We start from the raw sequence: 20,098 nt of genomic DNA on the forward strand, positions 1-20,098 counted from the left end.
AGTGAAAAAAATCTCTCCGTGATTTTAGAGTCCACGTTCAATCTGAATACACTGAACTGAATAGCTGACGGAGCCCCCAGAACATGCTGCGATTTCAGACGTCCTTTGAGAGTTAGGATTTTCTAACTTAATGTAAATAAAGAGTAAAAATAGAAAGTGACAGGTTGAAAAACTACATATGTTTCATGCTGTCACTGTCCTGGATATGGAGCCCTTGGTGTAAGAGTGAAAATGAATTTCCTCTCAAAGATATAAAATAAAAATTTTATTATTATTAATCTTAAAGAATTAAATAATTATTTAAAACGTTGTGATGAAGTTTTTAAAAATTTACCTAAAGTTGGCAGTCTGTACTAAGTGGCCCAGAGAGGATGAAAATTTGAGGCCCACCGTCTGTAAGGTCTGCTGGGCCCCTGCAGGATTCTGAGCCTTTCTTATCGTGGGTTATGCTAGATCCTTCCTGTGAGGAGACAGAGTGTTTCTGGTGGTTTGCGCATGACCTCTTTTCATGAAGAAATTTAAAGAGGAATCTGGAGAGAGTCAGGGTCTTGGGCACTAACCTCAGCATCTCCATTCTTCAAGAGCGGACTTTGACTTGGCCCCAATCACTGTTTCTACTTCCGTCCCCTATAAAGGTAGCACGTGGTCCAGGCTGAGAAATGCAGACTTGGAGATCGGTGACCCTGGAGTTGGAAGGATCTGGGTTGGAATCCTGCCCACGTTTTCCAGGTGTTCGGCTTTAGGGAAGTGACTTTCCCACCCTGAGGCACTCTGTTTCCAACTGGAAACTTGGGTAATTCCCTCATCCTGGCACAGTGATTGTGAATCCTGAATGAGAAAATGTGAAAGCTCTTTGAGACCTGCAATGTGGAGCATACTGAAAGATCAACAGCTCCCATCTCTCCCACTGCCAAAAATCTTACTGATTCCATTCTCCCAGCAGAAGCCAAGCCCTGCTCGGTGCTGGAGGTGATAGAGGCTAGCGAGGCACACACGGGATGGGCGTCAGGGAAACCGTGAGGGGAAGGAGATAGTGGCTCCTCTCTAATCAGGCTTCGCTCTCTATCCAGCCATCCTTCACCCATCAGCCATTCATCTGTCTGTCCAATAAGTGCCATTTACGCACCTGCGCCAGCAGCCTGCGAGCCCGCTGGTTCCGTGGAGTTACCTCTCACCACAACGTTCTCAACACTTTCCTGAAGTCCTGGCATTTGTGCTGAAGCCAGAGCTGTTCGTAGCGGCCAGAGTGCAGATCCATCTGGCCCGGTGGTCTGGCAGGGCCCTTCTGGGAGCTCCACGTGGACCCACAAGCCGTGGGAGCTAAAGAAAACTGGGCTGAGCCTCCAGGAAACCACAGAGGGAGTGTAAGAATGTTGTCGGGGATTGGAAAAACCAAACCCACCCAAGTCGTGGGCTTCCTCCGTCCAGTCAGACAAACTCATGTAGACACAGGGCAGGTGCTGAGGAGGCAGACAGACCACGGCCACGACTGGACCAGACTCTGTGATCTAGCGAAAGGGATGCCATCTCAGCCAGACTCGGGGAGAGCCAGGCTTCCAGAATAGCCCTGCCAAGTTTAGGAAACAGGCAGGCTTTTCATCGCAGCTCCTCCTGCGTCCCCATGTCCAGACGTTTGCTTGGTGACACCATGGTAACTATGATGCCACAATGGAACATTCTTCCCAAGGTGGTAGCAGGATCCCTCTGTTGAGCTCTGCGGTGTAAGATCAGGGTGAGTTCATTTCTCCTTTAGCAGGAGCAGTTCACGGAAGAACTCTGAGAACCATCCTGACGACAAGAAACACTTGGTGTCATGAGCAGAACATGGTGACTGAGGACGGCATGCGCGGGTTCCTTAGGCTCTTGTGCGTTGTCTGAGGCGAGGGTAGGCCTGGTGGTGGGGCTGGTGGAGGAGCGCGCCTGGGCTTTGAATTCCAGCTCCACCACTCGGCAGCTGTGTGACCTTGGGTGGGATTCTCAATGTCTCTGAGTATCAGTTTCTGAATCTGTAAAATGGGAATGATGATAGTGTCCACCTCACAGGGTGACTGTGTGAATGAACTGGGTGACATGCTGGGGCAGTTACTATGTAAAAGGATGAGCTGCCACCAATTAGAAGAAATTCTAGTAGAGTTTAGCAGGAGGGGCAAAATCAGGGAAGGCTTTCACGGAACACCTGCTTTTTGCTTTCAGCAGCATTTTATGGCTACAGAGTTAAGGCTAGGGTTGAATTCCACGAGTCAAAAGATGACCCTTTTCTGAGACCCGGCTCTGTGGGAAAGCCGGAGACCCTGGATTGTGGAGAAAACTGACTGGCGTGGCCACCTTCTCTCGCTGGGCCGTCTTACGCGTCGCCGGCTGAATAGCGGGGCTGGGCAGCTGGTCCCTGCCTCTTTACTGCAGGGACCCAAAAAATAGGGATGTGACAGGTCTGTTTCCCATGTCCTGGAAGTTTTGTCAGTGGAAAGGAAAAGAGGCAGCGACTCTGACGCTGCGGTGAAATCACCACCCTGGGGAGGAGAGGAAAAGCCCATGCGTTTGCTGTTCTGTGTTCACAGCTGCCCATGGTGTCTGCTGCGGCTCTCTCTGGGGATGGCAGCGATGAGAGGGACGCTCTTGGTGCTGTTCTACGTCTCCCATGCTTCTGCCAGTGAGTGGGCTTCTCTCTTCCTTCCCAACTTTAGCTGATCGTGTGACATGGCAGGGGGAATCATCCCAGAAGAGGAAATGGTCCTTAATGTGCAGAGAGGGACTCAGGGGGGGTAGGTGACTCATGGCATTTTGCTCTGGGCAGCTTGCATTGGTGGTGGGAACCAGGGAGAGAGTGGGACGTGGGGCGTGGATGTAGGAAACTGTGGCTTCAGCAGCCTGGTGTCAGGCCTAGTCCTTGGTGAGAGTACGGTTAGGGAGACAAGCCTTAGGCTATGGAGAGGCCCCCTGAGCAGACGGGGTTGGCGTGAGGCCTGCCTCCCCACTCACAGCCCTGCCCTGCTCTTCCGGGGGCACATTCCCCCCGCTCCATCAGGTGGCAGACATCCTTCCTGAGACGGGGTGGGGGCCCCGAGATGCGTCTTATGCACTTGGGAACCGGGCCTTCCCTGTGTTTCTACTTCAGTATTGTTCCGATGAAGCCCTTTATCCTTAAACCTTATTGTTACCTCTAAACTGACCCCCAATTGCAGGGCCCGGCCCAGGAACAGGGAGGTGCCTGAGAGGCTGCCTGGCCTCAGTTGGCAGAAGTGGCAGCTGCAGTCCCCTCCCCGACCCCCAGGTTGTCCAGGACTAAAATTCTGGCCTGGAAAGGAGAGATGGAGGGGGGCACTTGACTAAAGCAGGCTCTGCCCCACCTTCTGCCACCCCAGCTGGCTCTCTCCTGTCTTCCTGGAGTTAGATGGGGGACAGGAGAGAGCTTCCCGTGCACGCACACACACACATGCACACGCCAAGAGGACCACCCCACCTTCCAGGCCTCCTCCGTCTCCTTGCAGCCCAAGGAGACAAAACACAGATAGGGCCTCTCTCCACTCTTAAAAAGCCTCAGGCAAGGGACCCGGGGCAAACATTTCATCTCTGAGGCAGATTTCCTCATTATATCCTGGCTGTTCAAGAGTTTTATAAGGACAAATGAATCAGCCAGCTAGAGCTTTGAAAAAGCAAAAGTCATCACAAACCTGTAGGTTCTTCGTGGGTTAGGAAGAGTTGGTTAGTGCCTCGTTCACCACAGATTGCCAATGTCCTGTGAAAAAAAAATGGAACTCTTGTCTTTGGTGACCCTGAAGCACTTGGTGGCCTTACAGACATCATCTTGCTAACAACCAGCTCTCGTCACTGTTTCAGCAAAGACTCCAAGTGTCAACTCATAGAGATGTTTGATCACATGATGCCCTAGCATGGCGAGGTCTGCTGTGGTCCTTTAATGACTATACTGAATGTTCAGTCAACTTCAGCATCATGGTTTGGAAACTCTCTGTCATTGATGCTCACCTCAGAGGTCACCTCCTGGGGGAAGCCCTCCCAGACTTCATGTTCTGGGCAGAATCCATGCCCCCTCCTCTGTATACTCCAGGCATTGTCCCTTGTGTCACAAGTCTCTCTGAATGCTGCCACTCTCCAATGTGTCTGTCTCCCCTGTGCACTGTGACCTCCCCTGGGGCGGGGACAGGACCCTGAAATCCTTCCCTGCCAGCCCAGCCCCTAACTCAGCAGGGCTGCATGTACGGTTGGATGAATGGCTGAAAAAGAAGCCACCAATGACCTGACTTTTTCAGCTGGTGCTACCCACCATGTGACACACAGAACCCAGGGCCACCGATTTAGGAAAAAAGCACTGGGTACTCATGCAGTGGCTACCAGAGCAGTGGTTTACATGGGGAAAAAATGGAATTGTCCACTGGGCTTAGCATTATCAGTCATGGGGACACAACACTCCTCTTGTGACAGGCGTGTGTTACCCCACCTCTCATAAAAGGAAACTGAGGCCCAGACAGAGGAGTGGCTCTCCCCAAGTCTCAACACATAGGGGCCAACTGGACTTGGGACACTGTGTCCAGGGACTTCCTGAAACACTAGTGGTTCTCAACCCCAAGTACACATTGGAATCTACCCTGGGGAGCTTTTGGAAAACATCAATGCCCAGGCTTCATCTCCAGGGGTCCGGGAGGGGCCGGGCAGCCGGCGGATGAAATGTTCAGTCAGCTTGAGAATCCCTATACTCCACTCTGCATAGGCGAGGATGAGAAGGGCACCCCTGGTCCACTAAGGAGGCCGGGCACAGGGACTCATCGGGACAGGGCTCATGGACTAGGGAGGGAGACCCACCAAGGGTCTTTTATGGGGAAGAAGACCCACTAGGAAAATAAACGTGGGTGGTAGAGTTAGTGGTGACCAAGATAGAGAGCCAGAAAAAGCGGGGAACCAGCAGAAGAGCGAGCGGGTCCTGGGGTCTGGTGCAGCGGCCGCAGCCCCAGGCCTCCAGCTCCTTTCCCCTGCACAACCCCCTGCAGCTTGCGGCATCCAGAAAAGCAACCCTGTGGAAACTTCCGAGGAGGGTCTGGTGGAAGACGAGGAGTTCCCGTGGGTGGTGTCGCTGCAGGATGTCCAGTATACCCACCTGGCCTTCGGCAGCGTCCTCAGTGAGTTCTGGATCCTCAGCATCGCATCCGCCTTGCAGAACAGGCCAGTACCCCTCCTGTGGAGTCTACGCGGCCCACCGAGGCGGAGTGGCGGGGGGAGGTCTGTTTCCTGCTCAGCTTGGGGAGGCCTGGAAGGTGGATGCCCAGTGACAGGGCAACAGGGCTTTTTACCAGCGCAGCGCTCGCTGTGAGTTTGGGGCTCCTGAGGTCACCAGTCGCCAAGGTTGGCGCAGTCTGTGTCTCCTCTGCTGTGAGGACTGCCAGCTGCACAACTGCAAAGTGAAACGCTTGTTTCTCCATCTTCTACAGGAAGGATATTTATTCCCATTTTATTACAATCACAAAGGCACTAACTTTTTTTTTTTGACACTTTTTTTTTAAAATTTTTTTAAACATCTTTATTGGAGAGGCACTGACTCTTGATACTAGAGGTCCCTATTGCTTATCTTGTTAAGTGAATGGATAGGAGCCCTTACCTTAACACACTTACCTCAGGCCTTAACAATGTGACTGCCACAAATACATGCAGGTAGAGAAAAGACTTGAAGGAAATACGCAAACACTTGAGGAGTGCCCATCTCTGGATGCTCAGAATGCATGTGATTTGTTTTCTTCTTTGAACTTCTCTATATTCTCCAAATTTTTTACAATAAATGGGCATTCTCTTAAACCAGAAAAAGAAAAAAAACCTATACATGCTATTAAAGGAATAACTTTTTTTGGTAAAACATCTCACTTTCTGACCCAACGATTTCACTTTTGGGTATCAACATTAAGGAAATAATTTCAACCACTGGAAAAGTTTTATGCACAAAGTTGTTCATAGGATGATTAATTACACACAAAACACTGGAAGTGTAATGTCTGATTATCATGGATAAGTAAATTATGATATAGTTACTATTTTATAGTTTATAATACGTTATATATGATACATAGTATATAACTTCTATATATAATTACATATAGATCTATCTATTCAATATATTATCTAGATATATATTATATGTGATATATACTATATATAGTATATATTATACAGTATATAATATATACTATATATAGTATACATACTATATATTATAATTTATAATTATAATTTATAAATATATAGTATACTATATAATTTATAGTATATATACTATTTATACATTATATATTATATATACACATATAGAGTATGGGGGGAGAGAATATAATTACTATAACTGGCCAAATACATTATAGTGTAAGCCCTTGATGAGATATTGTGCAATTGCTGAATTTTTTAACATATGACTTGTATTTTTTAATTAAAAATACATGTATTGAAATGAAAATACATGTAATACTGTGATGTTCATGAGGAACCAAAGGGTGTATAATGAAAATCAGCTCCTCCCCTTCCCTGCCCTTCAGTCATCATTTCCCTCCCTTGAGCCATTTCTGTCACCAGTTTCTTGGGTGTTCTTCCTGAAACACTCCATGCAGTCATGGATATCTATATACCTATAGGTCTATCTATATTGACTCATATCTATTGACAGAGAGAGAATTTTCTTTCTCCCCTGTATTAATCTGCTGGGGCTGCCACAATGAAATACTACAGACAGGGTGGCTTAGACAATAGAAATTTATTTCTTACCGTTCCAGAGGCCTGGAAGTCCAAGATCAAGGTGTCAGCAGGGTTGGTTTCTCCCGAGGACTCACTCCTTGGTGTGTGGACAGCCACCTTCTCCTTATGTTCTCCCATGGCCTTTCCTCTGTGTGCACACATTCTTGCTGTCTCTTCTTCTTATAAGGACACCAGTCCTGTTGGATTAGGGCCCCACCCTATGGACTCATTTAACCTTAATTACCTCCTTAAAGGCCCTATCTCCAAACACATTCACACTGGGGGTTAGGGCTTCACCTATGAATATGGGGGGACACAATTCAGTCCATACACCCGCCAATACAACTAGTAACACACACCATATACATTATTCCACTCTTAGCTTTTTTCACTCTGTCATGAATGTTGGGTGATCCTTTCTTATCGATACATAGAAAGTTACCTCATTATATGCATCAGTTAGCTGCCCAGTATCCCATATGGATGTACCATAACTACACAGTCCTCTAATAATGGAAATTTGGGTTGTTTCCAATCTTCACTAGTAGCAAAAAATGCTGCAGTAGATACACTTGTACACATTATTTCACATACATGGAAGTATATTGTTGCACGAATAACCTAAGAGTGGAAAAACTGGACTAAATCTTGATAGCTGTTGCCAACCAGCCCTCCAGAGAGGTTCTGTTTTCTATGTAGTGTTTTCATTACTGCTATTTTCTATCTGGTCTGCTGTTTTGGTTTTGATTTCCTCTCTGACTCTGGGTTTTATTAAAGACCATTTAAAAATATCCAGGTGATAGGGTGTTTTGTTTTGTATTTTAACATGATTTAAGTTTGAGTTAGACTGCATGGTGATCTATTAAGGAATTTGTTGATGTTATCTTTGTGGTCTACTATGTGGTCCATATGAATATTTTCCACAGGTAAATTAAAGAGCTCATTTTCTGTCCTTGGAGTACAATTTAATGTATAAAATTGGGGCAGGGAGTCTACTTGATCTATCCTAGGCTGACTGAGGTGAATTACAAACTTCTGGCTTTTCCTCCTCCTATTTCCTGGAATTTAATTCATGAACATTGTATCACTTGCTGCAGATATTTATAAATGAACTCTTCACTGTAGACTGAATTCCTTATCATCATGAAAAGCCTTTCTTTGTCTTGTTGCACGCTCTTCTGCTCTGGTGTTCAGAATGAAGCTCCTGCTTTTTGTTTTTATTTTAGACTGTTCTGTTTTTATTGCTTCCTGTTTTTCTTTTCATTATATGGCTTTGTTTTGTATGTCTCTTCTGACAAATTTGGAAAGTTTGAACTTGTGTTCTCGTGGTCATCTTAGAATTATAATTTCATGGAAGACACACAAATCTTCTGTTTCTCTCTGGATAGTCCTCTCTAGATTCTACTGTGGCTGATGCCAGAATTCCTGTCTTTTCACTTCTTCCCTCATTCTTCATGACCACCCAATTTTGATAGGTTATTTATGTACTTTAATGTTTACCTTGATTCTTATATATATTTGTACACCCTTGTTATTTCATATATTAGCTATAAATAAATAATAGTTTAGACTCCCATAAAAGATGAGAAAATTGGTGTATACACCTACCTCTGCTGGTTTACACCACTATTCCAATCTATAACTTTAAAAGTTTCTCTTTTAATTTTAGACCCATATAATGAATTCCACACTTACTGACCGTCCCTTTGCTGGATTTTTTCCATTCAACACTGGAATTGGCTAAAATTTGTCTTCAAGTAGTTTCTTTTCCTTTTTTTTTTTTTTTTTTGGCCACGTTGCACAGCATGCGGGCTCTTAGTTCCCCGACCAGGAATCGACTGTGTGCCCCTTGCAGTGGAAGTGCAGAGTCCTAACTACTGGACCGCCAGGGAAGTCCCTCCAAGTAGTTTCTTAAAGGGTTCTCAAGAACCCTATTTCCTCGAGTTTTACATATTCAGAAATGTTGTGCTGCCCTTAAATCTGAACGACCACTTAAGTGTGGAATTCATGGATCATGCCTGCTTCCATTTGAAGAATTAACAGGTATTCTCACCCTCACCACACCTTGGCTTCTGGTATTAAATCTTGCTGTGGAGAAGTCTGAAGCCATTCTGATTTTTTCCTCTGTAGGTGGGAGATCACACATCCTAGTATTCCCTGCGAGAGGCCTAGTTTACACCTGTTACCCTATTGTTAGCATCTCCTTTCACTCTCACAAGTTCCCCAGCTTAGGCAATAAATTAGAGGACAAACTTAAGATGACTTAATCTGTTTTGTGTGGATGCCCAAGGATTCCTTCTTTGTCACTGAAGTCCAGCAACTTTACTAGCCATGCTGGATCTCTCCCATTTGCCCCTCCAGACCCACTCGCTACTCTTTTCCACTCTGCTGGGTCCCAGGAGGCTGACTTGTGTGGGTTACACCAATGGGCGCTCTTGCCTTCTGGGTTCCAGCTGGGTTTGGCCAAAGGGAGCACTGGCAAGAGATGAGAGGGAGGAAGGAAGTGAGGTCAGGTATTCCCCTGACAGGTACTGCAGACTGGATGCCTCCTCCAGCCAAGGGACCCACTCCCCATAGCTCTGTCTGACCACTCCCTCCCACCAACACCCTGTTGTTGCCTCAGCAGAAAGCTGCATATGCCACCAGGAACCCAGCATACTGCACTAGTCTCTGTGATTTCCCTACATCCTGCGAGACCTTTGTAAAGAGTCCCTTTATTAAACTTTCCTCAGTTTACCTTATTTGAGTGTGTCATCTGTTTCCGGCTGGGAGCTGACAAGGGTACGTCTCAGTGTTGATCATTCTGTATTGATTTTTCCCTAGGATATGGAGTACGCTTCCACACTGTAGACACACGAGTCTTATTTCTGGAAAACTTTCTTGGCTTCTCAAGATTCCCTTGCTCTCTCTCCAGGAAGGACGCTGTTGCTATAGTTGGTATAGCTAAGATGGATGCAAAACTGATTGTTCACAAAGAATATCCAGTCAACACCATCATCATCCATGAGGACTTTGATAATAAAACAATGAAAAATAACATAGCCCTCCTGAAGACAGACACGGCGATGCAGTTCAACAACCTGGTCCGGCCCATCTGCTTCCTCGGCAGAAAGTTGCAGATGCCACCAGCCTTGCAGAACTGCTGGGTGGCAGGATGGAATCCCACATCTGCAGTTAATGCCTTCCTTCTCCTAGAGGGGGCTGTGTGTGTGCTAGCAGTGGGGGTGACTGGGATGAACCATTCTAGGGCTTAGCTCAGTAATTCAGGTGGCCTGAGGTTCTAGAGCTGGGCTGGAACCCTCACTTGATCCGTCAAGATTCCCAGCGCTTGCCCTCTTGAGACCATTCTTACATCTGGTCCTTTTTCTTCTATTCCTACACCAAAATTGGAAGTACATGGGCAGCAGGCAGCCTGAAATGAGTGCAAGGTTACCGAGGGGCCAGGGGACATTATTCCCTGAACCAGAGCTGACAGTCCTCTCGTCTGAGCCATCCTTGTTTTCTTTTATTTTTGGGAAACAAACAAGGAAATGCATTCATTCTCTGTAGATGTGGAGGACGGGTGAACATTTTCTCTGCCTATTTTCACATTCAAGTTCAAAGCAAAGGTAGTTTTCAGTAAAAACTGAGACACAGGTTCGGATTTCTGTGAGGAAAAGGGGGTTTATCAGAACATTTCGTACTCACTCCCATCTGGATATGTGAGTTGTAGTTGCGTTGACTCGGGGGATGTCTTCTTGTGAATAATTCTCAGGCTCTCTGTTGTCCAGACAGGAAATCACATGACGATGAGTATCCTGAGGAAAATCTCCGTGAAGGACATCGACTTGTGTCCCTTAAACAAAATCGAGAAAACAGGATGTGGCAATCACATAGAGATGGAAACTGATGCCGTCTGCTTGGTAAGAACGCGCTGGAACAGAAGCTACAGGCTGAGAGTAAGCAGTGGTAACTTCATGGGGGGCCTCAGGACTCCCCCTCGCTGGATTGTGAGCTCCGTGAGGGCAGGGACTGTCACCTGGGATTCATGGACGTCTCCAGGGCGAACAGCACTTGGCAGGTAGCAAGTGGTCGATAACAATCTGCCGAATGGACTAACCAGTCACCGTTTTCAGTGTGACATGACTAAGCATGGCTAAGTCACATGTTCTTTCATTAGCTAAAAGTTTGAAAGAGTGAGTCCAAACCACACATGCAGATATACGCTGAGCACGCCTACAGCGGGCGCTCGCTGTATTCGGCTTCTTTGGAACCCAGCCTGATGCTATTGTTCATCAGTTACCGGGTTTCTTTTTCCCTGTAAGAAGCCCTGCCCTCTACCTGAATGCGGGCTGTCCAGATGTGGCTGTCCTACTGCCTCAGGAAAATGTTCAGAATTCACAAACACCTGTCCAGGCCCCCTCATATCTGTATCTGGAAAAAGTGTGGCTTACCAGGGCCACACAGTTAATAAATCTTGAAGGCGAGAACTCAGGTCTGCCAGATTTCCAGGCAGAGTTTCCCTCCTCTACTCTAAAATTGTCTAAGACACTGATCAACCACTTTTGTCGAAGTAACCTTCAGGATTCCCTGATGGGGAAATTTTTTTTTCCCAGAGGATCTAGAGAAAGTTTTTTAGAGAAAAGGGGAAAAATACATATGTGCGGACAATTCTTTCTCAAAGTCATTTTATTGCAAAAGCATGAGGGACTGCCTTTCGTCAGGAAATAAGTTTGCCCTTCTAAAGCTGGTTCAATGTTTATCTAGTGTCTACATTGTACTGGGCTCTCTGCCAGGTGGAGGATTGTAGAAGCTTCTTAAATTACAGAATGTGTTAAAATACAGTAGAAGACGTAGCTACTTAACAAAATCCTGCCATCAGCCACTCCATCAACCTAGTGCCACACTTCATCAAACCCAGGATGCTGTCAGGTGCAGAATGCACCATTATTTTATGTAACACTGAGAAAGAAAAAACGCTGCCACTGAAACTCTGGAATCCACTGATTAAAAGACACATCCCATTTCAAAGATGCTAATTTTTAAGAGCATCTTAAATTCACTGGAATATGAATTTAATATAAATGGAATATCATTTACCCTCTAAATGATCACCTCTTTAAACCATCCACAAAGGTCAGATTGGTTTTTAACTGTAGCACACCTGTAGACAGTCCTTTGTTTTTTAAGAGAATTGTGCTTGCAAAAAAAAAAAAAGGTGCCTTGTCTACCTAGGATCCTTCCTAGGAAATGTGTTCTAGTGTCCAGAGGCCCTCAAAGCCACACTTCTCACATGTAGAATAAGCTACCCAGGTTCAGTGTCTGCCCTAACGGGTCCTCAGAAACCCAACAAAAGTAGAATCGCTCTGGACTCACCCCTCCTTTTTTCCCACAACTGTTAGGGCTTTTGCTGGATGTCAAGGTTGAGGATCACGCAATGAAAGGGGGTCGCTCCCCTGGGAGATGAGGTGGGGCTGGAGCGCCTGGTACTTTTTGTCTCCATTGCTTGAGCTTCAGAAGTCTCGGCCTTACACGTCATGGGGAAGAGAAACAGCAACTTGCAAAACCACACAATAGCCAGGGATGTTGACCGCACAGTCATTTGTCAAAACTATTTGTCCTGAATGGCATTCTTTTTCTTCCTCAAGCTGTAAAAGCACAGTTAAAACAAATTGGGAGTGGGACTGGTGAACGGAGGGGAGACCACTCCATCCTCAGCCAGAGAACCTCTGTGCCCCAGGCAGACACAATGAGGTGCAGATAAGAGCCTGTTCACCAGTCCTAGGAGGACCAGCCAGAGCTCAGGGATGAAATCTCCATCCTCTGCTGTTTGGCAGCATGGGATGCAAACAGTAGAATGTGAAAAACTGAAAAAATCAAGAGTTCCACACTCAAGCACCCCCTTCCATCTAATGAGAAGCACGCACAGAGCAAAGTCTGGAATGTCATCCTCGTGTGTGTGCAGCTGTGGGACAACCAGGGCATTATGGCAGCCTTGCAGAGAATGCCTCCCGTGGCCCTGCTTGCAGAAGTGTTCTTTGCTTTTCCCATTTGCCTGCATTTCTGTTCTGGTGTGGCCTCCTCAGAAAAAGGAGGGTTCAGTGAAAGAGGCTGCATGTGTGTAGAAACCCAAGAAAGCTCAAACACCCAGGCCTGGGAATGGGCAGGGGCTGAGGTGACCACTGTTTTGCCTCTTGAATTCTCACTGTTGGGTCTGTTCAGATTGTTTTCCATTGTCAGCTGCAAGCCCCCTCCCTCCATGCCTCAGTCCACACAGTGAGAGCAAACTGTGATCACCCAGCCTGTCTCGCCTGGCAGGTCACATAGATCAAAGGTAGCTGGCCAGCCTTTGATGATAAACTCCCTCTTGGACCAAGATGGACCACAGGCTGGTGCTGGGGGGCAGGTGTTCCTTTAAGAGGAGGCCTGGGGGCGGGGGGTAGGGTGGAGGACAGGTAAGGTAAATTATACCTAGTAGCTATCTTGTTGCTTTTCCCACATTTCTCAGTTTTTCACATAAAAATGATGGCCTTTTCTCCACACCAGGGTAATAGCAGCTAATTGTTTACTGAGGACATCCCGTATGTCAGGCACTGTGCCAGGAGATCTGCCGGTGTTACAGGCACTAACCATGCTCCCCACATTAGCTCAGAGAATTAGCTAACCTGCTAGGGTCACATGTCCAGCCAAGTGTGCCGGGCTTCTACCCAGTCACCTGAAGGGAGATAAGGTCTGTGTGGCAGAACTCCCGAGGCCCAGAGGACTGCTCCTGAGAGCCTGGGCCGGGGATGGGGGGCAGGGTACACTGGCAGGCAGCTGCCAGGTTGGAAAAGCTGTGAACCCGGCCCGGCAGCGTGTGCTTCCTGGAAGTCTGACTGACCCTAGCAGGACTGTGGGTAGGTGCAAGCAGCTTAAATGAAGGATGGAAACAAAATAGGGAAGAGAAGGAACAACGGGAGCATTCCAGGCCAGAAAGGAACAAAATAACATTTGAGGAGTGAGAAACCAAAAGAGAGGGAGGATTTATTCAAAGTACTGGAAAGGGGCAAGAAAATGAAATGGGATCCAGGAAGCTACAGGCAAACTGCAGGAGCCTACAAATAATTTGTATAATGAAAGGAAAAGTCATCTTGTTGGAATTTGTGGTGGAGGTGGCCTAGATTGGAAATATTATCCTATAACTTACCCCATTTCCAGTGAGAACCAGTGTAAGACTTTTCTAGAACAGATAGTAAATTGCACAGGGACAATATTAACAAAGAAAACAAGTTTTTCTAAGACCTGAAGCTTTCTGTCCTTTGTCACAGGGGGACCCAGGAAACCCAATGATGTGTGAGCTGAAGGAATTGAATCTGTGGGTGCTGAGAGGAATCCTGTCTCAAGGTGGTGAGAAATGCCCTGGCCTGTTCCTGTACATCAAGGTGGAAGACTACAGCAACTGGATCACGTCCAAGACCAAGAAGACCAGCCCTCCCCTGTCTTCCTTCCACCACTGGGAAAACCCGATTCCTTTCCCCAGCCACTCATCACGTGATGTTGTGACACAGAAAAAACATGCTGGGCTGAGCCAGGTTGGACGGTCCCAAACACACTTCCAAGGACAAAAAAGGGCCACCGTGCATTCATGGTCACAAATGGCAAATGGCACTCCAGTGAGTCTAGACTTCAGGGAAAAGGGTCTGAGGGAGTCAGACAAGTCTGAGGTGGCCATCCAACCCATGTACTATGACTACTACGGTGGGGAGGTTGGGGAGGGCAGGTCTCTATCAGGCCAGAACAGGTTACATCAGCCCCAAGAAATTATCTTATTTTTCTCTGTGCTTGTTTTCTTTGGTAATGGTGTCTTAGTCTAGGAGCTAACCTTCCAAACGGAAGAGAAAGCTCAGAATGCTGAGTGCCAGGCATTCACCACGCTGTTTTGGTGTCTCTTTTTGAGAGTTGCACAGCTGGGCTGCCACGGACAGGCCCACAGTACAGACTGGGCTGGCTCTCCCTCCTCTGTCCCACTCCCACATGCGGGAAGGTCATTTTCATGTGTGCTTGTGAACTAAATGTGGGCTAACAAGTGTCAAACCATTAGAGTGCCCTGTGGTTCTTTCAGTGTTTATGGTTCCCGGAGCCAGGCTGTGAAAACACTCCCCAGGGGGCCGATGTGGCCTGGGAGGTGACCAGCAGCCTGGCTGGAGAATTGGGGACACCAGCCAGCACAGGGAACAGTGAGAGGACCCCATGACTAGAGAGGAGCTGATTACTTTAATGGATCACTTTTTGGTCGGCAGCCGTCGCCTCCCTCTGGCTATTTCCCAGCAGGGCAAATTGCCTGCAACTGCTCATTGGTGATTTTCATTTTATTCCAAGCCTTGCGGTAGCCTTTTAAGGACATCTGCAAAAAGGAGAAAGGGGGAGGAGGGAGAAGGTCATTTGGGACAAACGGATTGTGCCCATTCTACCTGCATCGAGCCCTGTGATGGTATGGATGACCTCGTATGCGGGGCAGTGTCTGCATGCATGTGGCGGACACAGGCCACCTGGGGGCATCCGGAAGATTCTTCTAAAGAGCTTGTCTCTGTTCCATGAAGTGAGAAGTTGCAGGTTCCTTCCTTCTGTACTTCTTTGCCACTTCTTAGCCCCAGATGTGATGGGCCCAAGTATGGATCCTAATTTACTTTCCTGCTGCCAAGTGACCACTGGAAGGGCAGGTAAAAGCACTGTGGAAAATGGAGCTGGGGTCTAGATGTGAGAATGCCAAGCTTCCCAAGTGACCTGACTGGGTTTTTAAGCTACCCTAAGGATGTCTTAAGTGCTCTCAGTGTGCAACCTGGCCTGTAGCAGTCTTGGTGCTTTCCTTTTTTTTTTTTTTTTTTTTTTTGATGCCAGCATATCATTTGCACTTTTCCTTTTTCTCCTCCATGGCTTACAAGGGGCAAGGGTGCTTCTGTGCACACTGTACCATATGAAAAGGCTACGGGGTTAGTCAACATCGAAAAGACCCATGGCAAATATGTAAATGCATGGAATCGGGTTCTGAGTGATATTGAAATCCATTATTATCTCAATTTTTAAAAACCTGGCTTCTCCGTGTATAAAATAGCAATCACTAAATTATCAATGGTGGGGGGAGGGATTCAGAAGCTTCCAGAGATCAATAAGAAAACAAGCAACTAAAAACACACCATTACTAGAGTCTCCTCCTGATAACCTGAAAGGACTGTCCCTAACAAGAAAAAGGAACTTTAAGGGACAAAAAAAAAGCCATCCTTTATTTTGGTGTAAGAGTCGAAGCAACGGCTGAGATTTCTCTCAGGTATTACGTGTCTAAAATCCTGTATTCTTACCTCAGAAAACAAAATCCTAAACAAAAATGTGAGGGGCATAAGATATCGCAGGTCTCGGGACTTCCTGTAACTCACCTCTGCAATCTCCACTTTCCTCTCCCACATCCTGATGGTCTTCTCCAGGTCCCTGTTTCGGATCTTCTCCCGGACGTACATCATCACCTGTGGCGCTCGGAACTCAGACAGCTGCTTCCGGAGCTGCTTGTTCAGAGCCATGGCCTTCGCCCGGTCCTGGGTTGGGAAGGACCAATTAAACATGGGGCTCCCTGGCAGTTCTAGCCTCCTGGGACGTACTGGCCCTGGCATCTCTCCCCAGTTTCAATGTAGTTCTAAAAATAACGTTTACATTTTCAAAGGAGTGGGTGAAATCATAAGATTCTTTTTCTTTACAGATCGTGACATTTTCGTCCAGTTTAGAAACATTAAGTACAGTCTAAAACAGTCTTTTCCCCTCCCTTCCTTCCTTTCTTCCTTCCTCCCTTCCTTCCTCTATTAAGGAATATGCTTTACTTTTGATTGCTTAGGGGCTTTTTTTGCTTTGGAAAAATTATGTATTTAAGTATACTTTGATTAGATCAATTTCAATTCATTTTCCTGTCTTTTTTTTTTTTTTGGCAGAATACACATAACATAAATTTTCCCATTTTAACCATTTTTAAGTGTACAGTTCTGTGGCATTCACAGAACAATTCACATTGTTTTGCAACCTTTATCATCAGCCATCTCCAGAATTTTTTCATCTGCCCCAACTGAACCTCTGTACCCATTAAACACTAACTCCCCAAACCCCCTCCCCACAGGTTCTGGCAACTACCATTCTATTTTCTGTCTCCATGAATGTGACTACTCTAGGTACCTCATGTAAGTGGAATCATACAATATTTGTCCTTTTGTGACTGGCTAATTTCACTTAGCATAAATGTCTTCAGGGTTCATCCATGTTGTAGCATGTCAAAATTTCTTTCATTTTTAAGGATGAATAATATTCATCCTTAAAATAATATAAATAAAATAATATATTCTATTATATGCATATACAGCTCACTTTGGTTATTCACTCATCTGTCGATGGACACTTGAGTTGCTTCTACATTTTGGCTATTGTAAATAATGCTGCTAAAACATGGGTGTATGAATACCTGTTGTTCAAGTTCATGCTTTCAATTATATTGGGTATATACCTGGAAGACAACTTGCTGGATCATATGATTATTCAATTTTTTGAGGACTCTGTCTTTTTACATTTCATTTTTAAAAATTATTATACAGTAAAATTAACTAGTCTTTTTCTTTTGAGTGGCTTTTTGAATTAGCATTGTCCTTTTAACAATTGTTTTGAAAAGGCAATACATTCAATTCAAATGGTATAAAAGTACACAGTGACAAGCTCCCAACCCACCCCTGTCCCCAGCCACACAGGTCCCCTTCCAAGAAGCATACACTATTTTTAGGTTTCATGCATCCTTCTAGAAATCTATATCCATACAAACATATATATTTACTTTTTTGACCCAAAGAGTAGCCAATTCTATTCACTTTCATTCATCCAACTTTTTTTTCCACTCAATAACTCTTGAAGATTCTTCTGTATCAACACATAAAGAATTCACTCATTCTTTTTAACAGCTTCATAATTTTCCATTGTATGGATGTACCATACTTTAACAGGTCCCCACCAACAGTCACTTAGCTTCTCCATCTCTTGCTATTACAACAAGCAGTGCTGTGATTACAAATTTTCTGCGTATACATCATTTTGTAAAAATGCAAGTACAGTATATCAGTAGGATAAGCTACTGAAAGTGAAATTGCTTATTCTAAGGCAGTGGTTCTCAACCAGAAGCTATTTTGCCCCCAGGAGACATTTGGCAATGTCCGGAGACATTTTTGTTTGTCATAATTAGGGGAGTGCTACTGGCATAGGGTAGGTGGAGGCCAGGACGCTGCTAAACACCCTGCAATGCACAGGACGGCTCCCACAACGAAGAGTTATCTGACCCGAAATGTCAGTAGGGTCTAGGTTGAGAAACCCTGCCCTAAGCATATGTGTATGTAAGGTAAATGGTGCTAACTTGCCTTCTATTATAATGATGAAACCAATTATACTTCTGCAACAATGTTTGAGACTGCCTGTTTTCTCCATTCTCACGACACAATCTTACTTTTTCATCTTTGTCAATCTAACAGAGGGAAAATGGTATTTCATTATAGCTTTATTTTCTGTTCCTTATGAGCAAAGAGGAACATTTTTCATATGTTTGAGACTTTTTAGCTTTTCTGTAACTGTTTAAATCTTTGGCCCAGTTTTTTCCTATTTTTTGTTAGATTTTTCTTGTTGATTTATAAGACATTTATCTTTTAAGAAAATTAGCTCCTTGTGATATTAAATACAATATTTTTCCAGTTACTTATCTTTGGGCTTCGCTTATGATGGTTTTTGCCATGCAGAAAATTTTTTATTTTTATATAGCTGACTTTAGTGATTTCATGGTTTATAGGTTTCACATTTTAAAAGTCTTCCACCTTCTAAGATTACAATAAAAATGTTCCCACTATATAAGTTCAGGACTTTAATGGTTTTATTGTTAACATTTAAATCTCTGATATGCCTGGATTAATTTTGCTATTACATATAGTTCCAAATTAATTCTTTCCTAAATGGCTACCCAGTCATTGCAAATCATTTATTGAATAATCTGTTGTCTCTCACTGCAATGTCACCTTTATCATAAACTAAATGTATCAATATCAAAACTATCAGAAACTTGATCATATACATATCATATATGGTCTGTATTGGAGTTCATCATATGGCTTACATTTTTTTCTTTTATCTTCCCGTCTATTCATGGACTTGTTTTAAATACTGTAACTTCATAACATGTTTCAGTATCTAGTAAGGCTAGTCTCCTCCTTATTAAGAATTTTGTGGATATTCTTATTTATTTTTCCAAAAGAATTTTTGAGTCAGTTTATTTAAGCCTTTAAAAAAATCTCCTTGTGGGACTTCCCTGTTGGTCCAGTGGGTAGGACTCCACGCTCCCAATGCAGGAGGCCTGGGTTCGATCCCTGGTCAGGGAACTAGATCCCACGTGCATTCTGCAACTAGGTGTTTGCGTGCCGCAACTGAGAGTCCACGTGCCACAACCAAAAAGTCTGCATGCCGCAGCTAAGAAGTCCATGTGCCATGACTAAAAAGATCCCGCATGCCATGACTGAGGATCTCGCATGCTGCAACTAAGACCCGGTGCAGCCAAAATAAGTAATAAACAAACAAATAAATATTTTTTAAAAATCTCCTTGTTATTTTAATTGGAATACTATTATTTCACAGATCAACTTAAACAGAACTAACGTTTTTTATGATGTTGAATCTTCCTAACCTAGTATTGTATTTTGATTCCTTGCTGTGACACTGGCATCACCTGGGAATTGGGTGAAAATGCAAAGCCTCAGGCCACCCACACCTATCCAATCAGAATCTGCTTTTAACAATATCCCCAGGTGACTGGTTGTCACCTTCTGGTTTGAGAAATGCTGTTTTAATTCAGTTTGAAGCAACACAGTAAAATTATTTTTTTATCAACTTGTTTTCAGAATACAACAAAAATTTGTCAGGAAGTGTTCAGTGCATATCTATTATCGGTCTAGCATAACATACAACTGTGGGGAGACCTAAAAATGTACCTGGAACCATCAGTGGACATTCTTGTGAGAATGATGATTACAGAATACCTAAGATAAAATATAATGAAGTAGCAAGAATTAAAGCATTAAAAAATAGGTACTAGCTACGAGGGATATGCTGAGAAGACCCGGGACTGCAGTCCCTATGCAGCAGCCCACTTGTACAGCAGAGGTGAAACTACAGGAAAGACAGGCCACTGTTCCCACACCCAGCTCCAGTGCAATGGTGCAGAAATTTTGCCCAAGGGGAGAGGTTGTAAAATAGAAAGCTCTGGAATGCTGCCTAAGAAGGTGAACTTTATTTGGATCAGAGTGTGGGGAGTTCATGCTAAGGACTTTGTGGAAAACAATGGAGATCTTTGGGGTGAGCA

The 20,098-nt window shown here is 44.9% G+C and overlaps 2 protein-coding genes across 2 annotated transcripts in view; one reads left to right on the forward strand and one right to left on the reverse strand.

Annotated features, from left to right (window-relative positions):
• Positions 1–2,561: 2,561 nt before the first annotated feature.
• Positions 2,562–14,558, forward strand: PRSS54 (serine protease 54). The gene is given in 6 exon segments (XM_007167661.3): positions 2,562–2,600; positions 2,602–2,650; positions 5,004–5,175; positions 9,641–9,899; positions 10,497–10,628; positions 14,013–14,558. Coding segments are annotated over 6 exon segments (1,194 nt in total). The 5' UTR covers positions 2,562–2,564.
• A 153-nt stretch (positions 14,559–14,711) lies between these two features.
• The window catches only part of CCDC113 (coiled-coil domain containing 113), a 29,536-nt gene continuing 24,149 nt past the window's right edge, over positions 14,712–20,098 (reverse strand). Inside the window, exons 8-9 of the mRNA XM_007167516.2 lie at positions 16,116–16,271; positions 14,712–15,088 (exon numbers count right to left, since the gene is read on the reverse strand). Coding sequence (XP_007167578.2) covers positions 15,002–15,088; positions 16,116–16,271 — 243 coding nt within the window. The 3' untranslated portion in view covers positions 14,712–15,001. The remainder of the gene's footprint in view (positions 15,089–16,115; positions 16,272–20,098) is intronic.

Source organism: Balaenoptera acutorostrata, chromosome 19 (genome assembly GCF_949987535.1).
Source record: "Balaenoptera acutorostrata chromosome 19, mBalAcu1.1, whole genome shotgun sequence".
In the NCBI taxonomy this organism is placed as follows: domain Eukaryota; kingdom Metazoa; phylum Chordata; class Mammalia; order Artiodactyla; family Balaenopteridae; genus Balaenoptera; species Balaenoptera acutorostrata.